The following is a 13736-nucleotide window of genomic DNA, read 5'->3' on the forward strand; positions in this document are numbered from 1 at the left end:
TTAGTTCAGTCAGGCCACGTAGGCATAGTGCCGCGACAGCTGATGCGGTCAGCTGTCAAATCGCTCCAATCATTACTATTCTCCTATTAGACACGGGACATATATACGTGGCATCGCTGCTCGGTAAGTATGCTCAAACTGCTCGCAAGCATTGCGTTACAGTGACAACAGCATGAAAATTACGTTCACGTTATTTCTTGCACATCTTACCTGCGGCTTCCTGGTTATGGATACTTCGGACATCTTAGGACAAATCCTATCTGAAGAGTCTCCGGACGAGATCCTGGATCATTATACCGAAGACAGCGATCCAACCCAGCTAGTGAGACGCAGCTCTAGGATAGCAGCAAGGAATCCTTTTTCCATCAGCGAATGGCCCAAAGAAAGGATCTTGGCCACTTTGTACTCTCTTAACGTACAAGTGCCTCCGAATCTGAATCACGATCAGCTCCTGACCTTCTTACAAGAAGTCAATCAAGATCCGCAGCCCCCATCTACCAACGTATCTTCTCTTCCCCGATCTACCGGCCGCAAAGCCACGGAGAAAAGAAAAAATATATCCAATGATCAAGCATCTCCAACTTCAAAGAAGGGTAAAACATCTAATCCCCCTCAAGCTTCAGCACAACAGGGAGACGACAGGGTTCTCACAGCGCTGTTGTCAATCCAAGGATCCCTCTCCGACATGGACAACAGGATCCAGGCGCTGGAATCGCAGCGCTCGGCTTCTGCACCTCGGGCGATGTTTGACGGGCAGACTTCAAGCTCGACATCAAACTGCGCACTTTTTCCCGACTTGGCTCTTCCCAGAAGATCTCTCGGATCAGCTTTACCTGCCGCTTCCACCGGGGTGCCCTTTTTCCCCCCAGCAGCTGCTATTTCTCCCCAACTGCGCGCTCAAATCCTGTCAGGTAATGACATTAACTTGGTTAAAATATTGCTATGCGCAGAAACTAATGAAAGAAGGATTGTGGATTGTGGGGATATATCGGTCATTCTTAAAGATAACGATCCAAGACTCACCAAAAGTTTAACTATGGCAGAATTTAATGTTGCTTTCGGCGTGTTCAGAGACATTATCTGTGAAGTGTATCCAGACAGGAGAAAGGAATTAGACACCTATCTAGCCATCATCTCGGATCTCGCCATGTCTTACGGAGGCACTCTATTCTACGAATACCACAAATCATTTTAATCTAAAGCAGCAATGTACATTCAACATTTTAATCAGCGACTGGACTGGTCCGTGGTTGATCTTGCTCTCATTAGCAGACACTTTACAGGCCACCAAGCACTGTCGTGCTCACTCTGCGGCTCGTTTTCCCACACCGCATCTCTCTGTCCTAAGACCGCTTCAACTCAGGACACTAGCGCTTCGGCGCAAGAACAGGTGAAACCTGAAAGACAAACCCCTCTTTGCTACAATTTCAATGAGAATGTTTGTACTCGTAATAACTGTAAATTTTTTCATGCTTGCAGCTATTGCGGGAACAGTCACCCGAAGTTTTCTTGTCCACGCCGCACAAAATTTCTAAAAAAGAAATAAACACTCCGGTGAATACCAAGGAGCTATCTAAAGCCCTGGAAAAGCATCCAAATCGCTGTTTTGTGTCTTACCTCATTCTAGGGCTCATGCATGGGTTCCTAGCTGGTCTTTCCTATCTGCCCACTTTCTCTTTCACCTGTCAAAACCTCCAGTCGGCTATCAAAGATCCACAGGCCGTCGATGATCTGATGGGGAAAGAAATTGAGAAGGGCTACATGATCGGACCTTTCGATCAACCTCCTTTCAATCTATTTCGCATTAACCCTTTAGGAGTCGCAGTTAGGAAATACTCAGGGAAAAACGTCTAATCATCGATTTATCCGCTCCCCACTCTATAGTAGGGGTTCCGAGCATTAACAGTTTAATTCCCTCAGAACCTTTTTCCTTGGCTTATTCCACAGTGGACAACGCAATTAAACTCATCAAATTAGCAGGCAGAGGAGCGTGGCTAAGTAAAGCGGATATTACCGACGCCTTCAAAATCATGCCCTTACACCCCTCTCAGTGGCATCTTTTCGGGGTCAGTTGGCGAGAAAAATTTTATTTTTCAGTCAGACTCACTTTCGGGTTTAAAAGCAGCCCAAAGATTTTCGATACACTGTCTGAAGCACTCTGCTGGATATTACTAAATAATTTTAAACTACCATTCGTTCTTCACCTGTTGGATGACTTCCTCCTCATCGACTTTCCAGATGCCAACCCATCGCGCAGCATCAATTCCCTGGTTAAAGGGTTCAAAACATTCGGCATTCCTCTTGCAAAAGAAAAAACAAAAGGCCCGTCTCGTGTCCTCGATTTTCTAGGGATCACGCTAGATTCAGTGAAAATGCAAGCATCTCTTCCGTTAGACAAACTAGAAAGGATTAGAGGGTTCATCAGAACTTATTCCCTATTACCTACCTTAACAAAAAGGGATCTTCTTTCTCTGCTGGGCCATCTCAATTTTGCCATGAGGATTATCCCCCAAGGTCGTTCCTTCATTTCCAGACTTTTAGATTTGTCTAAAACCGTAGAGAAAATGCATGACACTATCACGTTAGATGTAGGCTGCAGGTCCGATTTAACTTTCTGGTCTAAATTATGCGATAACTGGAACGGAATTTCCTTTTTCTACGAAGAAGATATAGAAACCTCTGTCAAACTACAATTCTTCACCGATGCAGCTCCTTCCGTCGGGTTCGGGGGTATATTTAACAAACAGTGGTTTGCAGAAAGATGGCCCAAAGAACTTAAGGAACTGGCTCCGTCTATCCAATCGACAGCACTCATGGAATTATATCCTATTGTGATTGCTTGCTTATTATGGGCAGACCAATGGACTAGGAAAAACATCCTAGTGTTCTGTGACAACGAAGCCACCGTGAACATTATCAACAAGGGTCGCTCTTCCGTGCCTTTCATTAACCGTTTCATTGATGCCTAACCTAGATCTCAGTTATGAACAATTTTACCATTAAAGCTACTCACATTCCTGGGCTGGATAATAAAATAGCTGACTCTCTTTCTCGGTTTAATTTCCAGGAATTCAGACGCCTGTGTCCGGAAGCGGTTTCATCACGACTGGGCTGCCCGGACTTCAGTCAAACAGTCCTAGACTGAATGCAACCTTGCAAAATTACCTTAAATCAGCCGCACACTACATGAGATCAGGGCTAGCAAAAACGACACTTAAAACTTACGACTCGGCGTGGTCGTCTTTTTCAGATTTCTGCAACGCTTTCTCGGTGCCTATACTCCCAGCTAATATTTCTATCACATGCGCTTTCATTACGCATTGCTTCGAATCCAGGAAGCTCAAGCCTTCTACCATCAAGATCATGATCTCAGGCATTCAATTCCACCTTAGATGTATAGATCCTTCCTCCCAAAGCCTGTTGCAAAATCCCTCCATATGCCTTCTCCTCAACGGGTTAAAAAAGGAAAGTCCCGCTGTTCCAGATAAACGATTACCGCTGTCTCTCTCACAGGTGCACACGATGGTGGATAAATTAAGATCAGGTCTCTTCACTCCGCACACAAACTTGCTTCTAGAAGCAGCGTTCCTCACCGCCTATTATGGATTCCTCAGAGGAGGGGAATTCACCATTAACACAAAAAAATTCGACCCTTCTCACGATCTCACAGTTAAAGACATATCATTTCACACCGAAAATTTTTTCTATCTATCTTAAACATTCCAAAACAGACAGAGATAATAACGGAAGTACCATTAACATATCCAGAACCAACGACGGATATTGTCCCCTCACAGCCATGAACCAGCTGGTTAGCTCACGCAGTAAATCAAACCCTACAGATCCACTTTTTATTACAGAGAAGGGAGAAGCTATGTCCAAGCATTGGTTTGCTCGCGTCTCCGAACCGCATGCCTTCATTGCGGCATGGACCCCGCGCTTTATACCAGCCATTCATTCCGTATAGGCGCGGCAACCACCGCAGCTTCAACAACAGTCTCCATACCCATGCTCAAAGCAATGGGTCGTTGGTCATCATCAGCGTATCAACGATACATTAGGCCTACAACTCAGGACGTGTTGTTAGCACAAAAATCATTGAGCAGCTATAAAAATATTTAAAATATATAAAAAAAAAACGAAAAAAAACAAAACATTCTACTAGTAGTAGTATTCGCACGTGCAGGACGTGCTGCTCTTCTACCCCTCATGCCATATAAGGGGACATGCTGCTTCGTGGTTCTCCCGCTGGAGAGAACACCCTTTGCTGCTATAATTGCAGGGGCTGCTGTTCATCCCTCAGCGAGGGAAGAACACCCCTCACATATTTAAAAAAAAAAAAAAAAAAAAAAAGGGCTGCTGTTTCTCCCGCTGGAGAGAACACCCTTTGCTGCTATACTGCAGGGGCCTGCTGTTCATTCCTCTGCATGGGGATGAACACCCCTCGCTACTTAAATATAAAGAGGGGCCTGCTATTCTCTTCCTCCTTTTAGAGGGGAGAATACCCCTCTGATAGTCAGTAGGCTCCTTTAAGTATCTTTATAACTTGTCTTTTCTCTTTTGCAGGGATGGAACAAGTATGGTTTTGGGGGGTTCTACTCAGGCAAGTATTCCTTCTCATCATGTTGGGGGGTTAATGTTAAAGCTCTTGTATGTCCAATTAATTTTGGAGCAAGAACCCCCGTAAGGAACCATACCGCCAAAGATAATTGTGTTCAATAAACTCAGTAACTTGCCAAAGTGGTCCTGTCTGAAATCGAGCGCAGCGTTAGTTCAGTCAGGCCACGTAGGCATAGTGCCGCGACAGCTGATGCGGTCAGCTGTCAAATCGCTCCAATCATTACTATTCTCCTATTAGACACGGGACATATATACGTGGCATCGCTGCTCGGTAAGTATGCTCAAACTGCTCGCAACCCTCCCTCCCTCCCCATTATAAGCATGAGCATATTACAGTGCACCTTCTGGTTGTCGTCTTCTTTTGTTCCAGATCACTACCTTTAAAGTCAATAAGGCTTCAAGTCCCGGCCGGCATGGACCTCACTGCTGAGAGACACTCATCCTCATAACCAAGCTACAGTATAGACGTCCTACTGCCATATCTACATGATACCACGATTCGCTCTTAAAGACATTACTAATGTCTAATTGTCTGTGTATTTTCAAGCTGATGGTTCCGGGGGTTAATGCTAAAGCTCTTGTATGTCCAATTAATTTTGGAGCAAGAACCCCCGTAAGGAACCATACCGCCAAAGATAATTGTGTTCAATAAACTCAGTAACTTGCCAAAGTGGTCCTGTCTGAAATGTATTTATTGTCCATTTTCATGACAATACCTCAGGATATTCTCAATAAGATCTGTAAGCACGTCTTTGCTCAAACCAAAACTACTTAATTTACTCAAAATATATAGTCTCTGCATAGATTTATTATAGATACAGTCCATATTTAGAGTTAAGTTCAAATGATTATCCAGAAACAATCTAAATAGTTAAATTTCCATATATTGTCTGGTATATATTGAATTGTTGTATATGGCTATGTTAGTGTTGTGTTGCTGAATTTAGTTACAGATGGTAGCCTACAGTTACATGAGAACCAAATGACACTGGAAAGAAAAATCTAAAGCATCTTGTTATTTTCACTGCATCCACAGCATAATATCAGACTTTTTCCTCCACTACATTATAGAAAAAACAGTCTATCGTTATTTTTTAACTGAAGATATTGACATCTTCTCAGAGACAATAGCAAAATAGGCTACGATTGCTGAACTAATGTTTTTCCATGCGTTATTGCTTTTTGGACAACATAAAATAATTAATTTGCTCATCATCATTCAATGCTCTCTTTTTTTTATTTATTTATTTTATTTTTTTTATTAATATGAATGAAAATAGAACAATTTACAAACAGAGCATAGCATAAAACAGTGCAATACAAAGTGTGATATTAATTAGTAACAGGGGATCCAAAAATTAAATCGTAATATTTTAAGCATGTTTATGACTTTTTGTTTTTTAACAATTTCAGAGAAGACATAAAGCAATCAAATTCAACTAAAAATACCTTAAATAATGGGGATGAATTTAAGCATTTTTGTTTATGTATATAAAATTTTGCCAGCAATATTAGTAAGTTAACAACGTATTCAAGACCTTTGTTAACATTGTTTTCATAGTATACAATAATATCCTTTAAAGAAAAACAGTATTTATCCTTTACTAAATTAAATATAAATTCTGCCATTTCCTTCCAAAAATTTTGGGTAACATTACAATCAAAAAACTCATTCAATGCTCTGACCTACACAAACTACGAGCACATGACTGAAAGATGACGAGTTTATGAGAGTAGTTGTGGGCGGAGCGATGCATGTAGCCACGCCCCGAACGCGGTGCAAGAGGCGACAGGAGTCAGTGCTGAGATTCTGACCGGTTCAAGCTGAAAATGGTCTTTAATATGACGCTGATGAGGCTGTCAAGAGTGTGAATTGTGGAGCGTCGTCGACGAATGGCGGATGCAGATTCACACGTGGAGGTAAATTTTCTGTTCGGTTGATCAATTTCGCAGTTTTCACGTGCCACTCTGTTCAAAGCCCGCTAGTCCCGTTATCGTGTCATCATGTTCTGATAAAAAACGGACAATTCTAGCGTTTTATGCTTGAGAGATATCTTTACACTATATATTGTAAATTAATTTAACGTCATGCGAATATTTTCATTTCACAAACGTTTATCATAACAGTAATCAACTGACTGAGCGCAATAACCTAGAATAAATACGCATTTTAATAAATATTCGTTGTTGAACAACCAGATTTGCACATTAAATTTTATTTTTTATAAGAACAGTAGATAATGGTTATGGAATTTTAAAGAGTTCGGAAAAATAAATGACAGTAACATGTTCCTGCAGAACATTCTGACCTGTTTACACTTAGATTGTGCTTTTGTTGTTCTTTACTCTCTCTCTCTCTCTCTCTCTCTCTATATATATATATATATATATATATATATATATATATATATATATATATCTAATGATTTTATCCTGTTCTGCTTTACAATTGTGAACTAACTCTATGCCGTTTATATAGTATCATATATTAAAGCGTTTTGCAAACACAATGTGGATCATACAATATTAGTAATATTAATATAGAAAATAAAAAGTATTATTATTTAGCACATGCATTTATCAAAGTAAACACACAAATGACCTAATAAATACTATGCGTTTCTATTTAGATTTTGCCAGATCTGGTGCTTTTAGCCACATTATTTCACACCAGCAGTGAAGCCAGACTCCAACATCAATTTTAGGGATCCCAAAATTCCAGCAGATGCTGTCCAGTCCAACACCAACTGAATGACCCAACTAGAGGTGTAATAAAAAATATATTTAATTTTTAAATATATATTTTTTACAAGCGTACTGAACAAGTGCAAGGTTAAAAACAGACCAGTGAGCAAATGTTTCATTCAATGCATATTGGAATGATTAAATATCACATTACAGATAATACATCTAAATGATTAGTGATGCACTTAAATGAAAAGGCTGGGTATTTTATGTTTACAGTGTTGATGTTATTGTCCTCTCTGTGGTTCTGGTTCACAGGTTACCCATTGTATCGCAGTTGATATCCAGATTTGATTGTATTAACAAGGTAATGGCAGACCTGATACTTGATGCTCAAACAAATACTTGACCTCTGTTGCTTTCTCTTGATCTTTTTAACTGATTCAAAATTCTTAATCTGTTTATTTTAGACCAAATGGATGTCCAAGTGCAAAGTCAAGAGCTGAATGAAGAGAAGAACCATGATAATGTCACAAAAAAGAATTTATCAAAAAACAGAAGAACTACAAAGACCAACAAGTCTTTCACTTGCCGCGAGTGTGGAAAGAGTTTCACACTAAAAGGAAGCTTTAAAAAGCACCAACTAATTCATACTGGCGAGAAGCTTCACACGTGTCCTCAGTGTGGAAAGAGTTTCATGCTCAAAAGCCACCTTAACAGACACGTGAGAATACACACTGGAGAGAAACCACATGCATGTCAACAGTGTGGAAAGAGATTTTCACAAAAGATTCATCTCAGTCGTCATCTGCGCTGTCATGAAAAACCATTCAGCTGTGATCAGTGTGGCAAGGAGTTTAGATCCTCATCATATCTCAACAAACACCTGACAGTTCACACAGTCGAGAGGCCGTACTTGTGTCCAGTGTGTAGAAAGAGTTTTTCACGGCTGGCCAATTGCAGAAAGCACCAGAAGATCCATTCTTCTGTGAAAACTCATGCTTGTGTGGAGTGTGGCAAGACCTTCATTACACATGAAAATCTCAGAAAGCATCTGAAAAGTCACTCTGAAGAAAGACCGTTCACATGCGCTCAGTGTGGATATGGATTCAAAGAGAAAGTCCACCTGAACAAACACATGAGGATTCACACTGGAGAGAAGCCGCACACATGCCATCAGTGTGGGAAGAGCTTCATACAGTTGTCGGGTCTCCGTTATCATATGCATCGTCACTCTGGAGAAAAAACATATAATTGTGATCAGTGTGGGAAGAAATTTACATCGTCGTCAATTCTAAAAAGGCACCTGATGGTGCATACGCACGAGAGGCTCCATAAGTGCTCTTTGTGTGAAAAGAGTTTTTCACGACCGGAGAATCTGAAACAGCACCAAAAACTGCATGATGTTGTACGGGATCACATGTGTTTCGAGTGTGGGAAGAGCTTTACAGCAGCGAGTCAATTGACAAATCACCAAAGAATTCACACTGGAGAAAAAACGTTCAGCTGCTCGCAGTGTGGAAAGAGTTTCACACAAAAAAGCCACTTAAACAAACACATACATATTCATAGTGATGAGGAGCCGCAAACATCGAGTCACTCTCATTCATCAAATACATAATCTTTGAAAATTCTGAAAATGCTTGTTTTTAATTTATGTTTGGAAAAGATGTTTTCACTCTGTTTTTCAGATAAAGTTGTTTTTACTTTATTGTTCAGATAAAGTTGTTTTTACGTTATTGTTCAAATTATAAACTACCAAACTAAAAACAAATAAACCAAAGGTGAGCTAAATAAAGACAAATCTTCATCATGTTTCACAAAGGGGGGTTCAAAAACATACATTAAAGGAAGAGAGAAAGTGAGAAGATCTGTTTGGGATGCATACATCTTTTTGAAGTAATATCAGTACACCCCCACAACACTCAGAAAGAAGCCTCACACATGCCCTCATGTGGAGAAAAAAACCATGAACAAAATATTTTCTTTTATCATTCAAGGTGTGGAAAGAGTTTTTCAGACAGGATAAATCCTCATCTGCGCTGTCATGAAAAACCAGTCAGCTGTGATCAGTGTGGCAAGAAGACAAACAATTTCTATGCATTTTTAATATACTTTTTATTTTTGTGACATCTGGACTTTGTGCACACAAGATATATGTAGTTGTGTCACAAAAAAACTGGTCCCACTTTATATTAAGTGGCCTTAACTACTATGTACTTACATCACAAAATAAGTACAATGTACTTATTGGGTTCATATTGAATTGCAAAACATTTTTGCTGCTATTGAGGTGGGATACGGGTAAGGTTAGGGGAAGCTTTGGTGGTATGGGTAGGTTTAAGGGTAGGGGTAAGGTGTAAGGGATGGGTCAACAGTGTAATTATAAATGTAATTACAGAAATTAATTACAGATGTAATTACATGCAGGTGTTTTTTAAAATATAAGTACAATGTAAAAACATGTATGAACACAATAAGTGCATTGTAACAAATTATTAATTTAAATGTAAGTACATAGTAGTTAAGGCCACTTAATATAAAGTGGGTCCAAAAAACTACATAAATGCATAGAAATTCATTAGGCCTATGGTTTCACAAAATTTATTTGGTTTGTATGGAAATCTGTGATCTCCAAAATCATTAAATGTTTAGTCTACCTTCATTTTCTTACACCATAATGGGATTGAACAAGATGACTGAATGTATTGTTTTGCTGTCCAAATAGAGATGACATTGTCTCTATTAATAGCCCACCAAGAATATTTCCATAAAGAGGCACTTAATAACCCATATTACATTACAACAATATTACCGTATCGACTACATGAGCCTTTGGTGCTTGAAACCCGGTAAAGTCCTCTTTGCAGCTATATTCTCTATGTTAAAACTTACAAGTCATTTGAATGATTGATTGGCCATCGCTACTGTTTTTGCACTGTGTGTGGAGTTTTCAGACGGTCCCTCACACACCATAAGTGAATGTTGAACCTAAAATAACTTTACTGCACCTGAAGTTTGCCCTCCTCTACTGTATATCCTAACATTATATGAAGCGAATGACTGTAATCATTAACAGGCTTGAGATCGAGCGCTTCACAAATAAAAGTAAATGTTCAGAGTTCATGTTTCACCATTTAAACAGCCAGAATCGATTCTATATAGAGAATCAAATGTTTATAATAACCTTTAGAAAAGCTAAGCAATGATTTAACTTGTAGCTACTTGAAAGAAAAGGTGGAGGAGATTTTTTATTCTTTATGTTGATCAAGGTGAGTGTTCAGGTCTCGAGACGCTTTACAGGTGACTTTCGTATTAATATTTTATTTGAGGGACGTAAATAATTCTTTGAAATATATTTGTTATTTTTCATTTTATTTCAAATGAACGTGGTTTCATTGGTGTTTCATGTTGTATGTTTTCTTTTCTCTTTGTTTTAATAATATACGACTAACATTGTGTGTTTGAGTGAACGCCGTGTCTCATGATCCTGTTACTCTGACTCTCAGGATCCGTTCAGCTGAATTATTGTTTGTCATTTCCATCCAGAGTCAGTGAAGATCAGATTCTGTTTCAGCTATTCAGATTCATCATGGATGACAAAAAAACATCCAAAGATGAAGATTTTTCTCCAGGATGCAGGTACTTTGAGACGAAAGTGTCTAGAGAACCAGATATGTGTGTGTGTGTGTGTGTGTGTGTGTGTGTGTGTGTGTGTGTGTGTGTGTGGTTGTGTGTGTGTGTGTTTTAAAGTTAAAAAGTGAGAATTTTATCAAAACAGTAAAACCATAAAGGATCTTCATAAAGGTTTTTTTTTTTTTATGAAAAATTTTTAGGACCTTATAAAAAATTATCTTCATAAAGGATTAAATCTGTTCTGTTACAGTTACATTATTTCAGCAGAAGTTCAGAACCAGAGCTCAGATGTGTGTTATATTTATATTATAATGTAACATTTTCTATACAGTTCATTCATGCTAATGTATTCATATTAGATATTAAGCAGAGACACATGAAATTGCTTAGTTAAGTTCAGGTTTTTTTATCAACGTAGCGTAAATGTAAATATCATAAGTCTTTTTAATGATGAATGAATATTAGTAATTCAAAGGATTCACTTATATCTTTCTCTGTTATAGTTCAGTTCATCAGAAGAGATCAGAACCAGAGTCCAGCTGTGTGTCTGTTAAGAGTGACGTGTCTATGGATCATCCACTAATGTTCAGGTAAAGCTTTTCTTTACATTAAATTAAAATTATTCAATTATAAACAGCAAGCAGATATTGACCACAAAGTAAAATGTTGTTTGTTTGTTTGTTTTTATTACACTTTTAACATTTAGAAAGTGCAATGTTAAAAAGTTAATTAACGTTAATTGCCAAAATTATTACGATAATATCAAAGTGTCTGATTCCTGATTCTCTGATACTCATGATGTTTAAGGTCAATCCTGCCACCCAGATCAGCCGTAACAAAACCCGTCTGTAAGAAGAATGACCAGTCTATGAATAAACTACAGGACTTTGATGAAAGCAGGTAACCTGGTGTCAGGTAAATTGTAGGGTTTTAATCATTGATTTTGTTGCAGAGCATCATCACATATTCCTCAAATATATTATTAGTAACTGACACATTTCATAAACCCAAACATATGCATAGTGTCTCATAATACAGAAAACAAGACAATCTGCTCTGTACATCTACCTTTTAACAGATGTAATAATGTGGTATTCTGATTTTACATACATGAAGTCCTCAACATGTTTAGATCAAATCTGAGGAAGAAGTTTGAGTGTTTGTATGAGGGAATATCAAAGCAGGGAAACCCGACACTCCTGAATGAGATCTACACAGAGCTCTACATCACAGAGAGTGAAAGTGGAGAGATCAGTAATGAGCATGAGGTGAGACAGATTGAGACACAGTCCAGGAGAGCAGAAACAGAGGACACACCGATCAAATGCAGTGACATCTTTAGACCTTTACCTGGACAAGACAAACCCATCAGAACTGTGCTGACAAAGGGAGTCGCTGGCATTGGAAAAACAGTCTCTATGCAGAAGTTCATCCTGGACTGGGCTGAAGGGAAAGAGAATCAGGACGTCCAGCTCATATTTCCACTTCCTTTCAGAGAGCTCAACTTGATGAAGGACAAAACACTCAGTCTTTCAGATCTTCTTCATGTCTTTTTCCCTGAAACAAAACAAATGGAAATATCCAGTGACAGATATAAAGTGTTGTTCATCTTTGATGGTCTGGATGAGTGTCGTCTGTCTCTGAACTTCAAGAGAAAAGTGAAACTCTGTAATATATCCGAATCAGCCTCAGTGGACGTGCTGCTGATGAACCTCATTGTGGGGAATCTGCTTCCCTCTGCTCTCATCTGGATCACCTCCAGACCAGCAGCAGCTGATCTTGTCCCCTCTGAGTGTGTCCATCGAGTGACAGAGGTACGAGGATTCAGTGAGCCACAGAAGGAGGAATACTTCAGGAAGAGAATCAGTGATCAGAGTCTGGCCGACAGGATCATCTCACACCTGAAGTCATCAAGGAGCCTCTTTATTATGTGTCACATCCCAGTGTTCTGCTGGATCTCAGCCACTGTTCTAGAGAAGATGTGAGTGAAGCAGAGAGAGGAGAGATTCCCAAGAAAGTGAAAGATGAAGACATGATCCTCAAACTGGGGAAACTGGCTTATCAGCAGCTTGTGAAAGGAAACCTGATCTTCTATGAGGAAGACCTGAGAGAGTGTGGCATTGATGTGACAGAAGCATCAGTGTACTCAGGATTGTGCACTCAGATCTTCAGAGAGGAGTTGGGCTTGTATCAGGGGAAAGTCTTCTGCTTTGTTCATCTGAGCATTCAGGAACATCTAGCAGCTCTATATGTGCACCTCTTTTTTATAAAGAACTATTCACAGTTTTTGACTAGTGTGTCCTCTGACCTCTTTTTCATATATACTTTATCTGACTTACATCAGAAGGCTGTGAATGAAGCTCTACAGAGTAAAAATGGACATCTGGATCTTTTCCTGCGGTTTCTTCTGGGTCTGTCAGTAAAGTCTCATCAGATTCTCCTTCAAGGACTAATGAAACAGACAAGAAGCAGATCAGACAGCAATGAGGAAACCATTGAGTTCATCAAGAAGAAGATCAGGTCCATTGACTCTCCTGAGAAATCCATCAATCTGTTCCACTGTCTGAATGAACTGGGTGATCATTCACTAGTGGAGGAAATACAACAGTATCTGAAACCTGGAAGAATAAGAGAAGCCAAACTCTCTTCATCTTAATGGTTAATTTAGTAAATTACAGGCCAATCTCGAATCTACCTTTTCTGTCAAAGATACTAGAAAAGGCAGTTTCAACACAACTGTGCTCCTTTTTAGAAAGAAATGGAATCTGTGAGGATTTCCAGTCAGGATTTAGACC

General features: G+C 39.3%; 2 protein-coding genes across 3 annotated transcripts; both read left to right on the forward strand.

Moving 5' to 3' along the window:
- The first annotated feature begins 6439 nt into the window (after positions 1–6439).
- On the forward strand, positions 6440–9099 carry LOC125261802 (gastrula zinc finger protein XlCGF8.2DB-like). Of its 2 annotated transcripts, XM_048180349.1 has the most exons (4): positions 6440–6540; positions 7251–7386; positions 7624–7672; positions 7776–9099. In XM_048180349.1, the coding sequence occupies exon 4, from the start codon at positions 7781–7783 to the stop codon at positions 8924–8926; it is 1146 nt and encodes a 381-aa protein (XP_048036306.1). In that variant the 5' UTR covers positions 6440–6540; positions 7251–7386; positions 7624–7672; positions 7776–7780; the 3' UTR covers positions 8927–9099. The 2 variants fall into 2 exon arrangements, with proteins under 2 accessions (XP_048036306.1, XP_048036307.1); XM_048180350.1 differs by lacking the exon at positions 7251–7386 and having other exon boundaries at positions 6445–6540.
- Positions 9100–12065: 2966 nt separating this feature from the next.
- LOC125261803 (protein NLRC3-like) lies at positions 12066–13624 on the forward strand. The gene is made up of 3 exons (XM_048180351.1): positions 12066–12229; positions 12704–12847; positions 12904–13624. The coding sequence occupies exons 1-3, from the start codon at positions 12066–12068 to the stop codon at positions 13595–13597; spliced, it is 1002 nt and encodes a 333-aa protein (XP_048036308.1). The 3' UTR covers positions 13598–13624.
- The last annotated feature ends 112 nt before the right edge of the window (positions 13625–13736 follow it).

The sequence above is a fragment of the Megalobrama amblycephala genome, unplaced genomic scaffold, assembly GCF_018812025.1.
Source record: "Megalobrama amblycephala isolate DHTTF-2021 unplaced genomic scaffold, ASM1881202v1 scaffold490, whole genome shotgun sequence".
NCBI classification, from domain to species: Eukaryota; Metazoa; Chordata; class Actinopteri; order Cypriniformes; family Xenocyprididae; genus Megalobrama; species Megalobrama amblycephala.

Excerpts from the sequence above, each read along its gene's own strand:
- LOC125261803 (XM_048180351.1), top strand. The coding sequence starts at position 12,066 with ATGTTTAGATCAAATCTGAGGAAGAAGTTTGAGTGTTTGTATGAGGGA. Across the intron at positions 12,230-12,703 it reads GTGAGACAGATTGAGACACA|ACCAGCAGCAGCTGATCTTG; the intron begins GTCCAGGAGAGC and ends GATCACCTCCAG. Across the intron at positions 12,848-12,903 it reads AGGATCATCTCACACCTGAA|CCACTGTTCTAGAGAAGATG; the intron begins GTCATCAAGGAG and ends GCTGGATCTCAG.
- LOC125261802 (XM_048180349.1), top strand. The coding sequence starts at position 7,781 with ATGGATGTCCAAGTGCAAAGTCAAGAGCTGAATGAAGAGAAGAACCAT.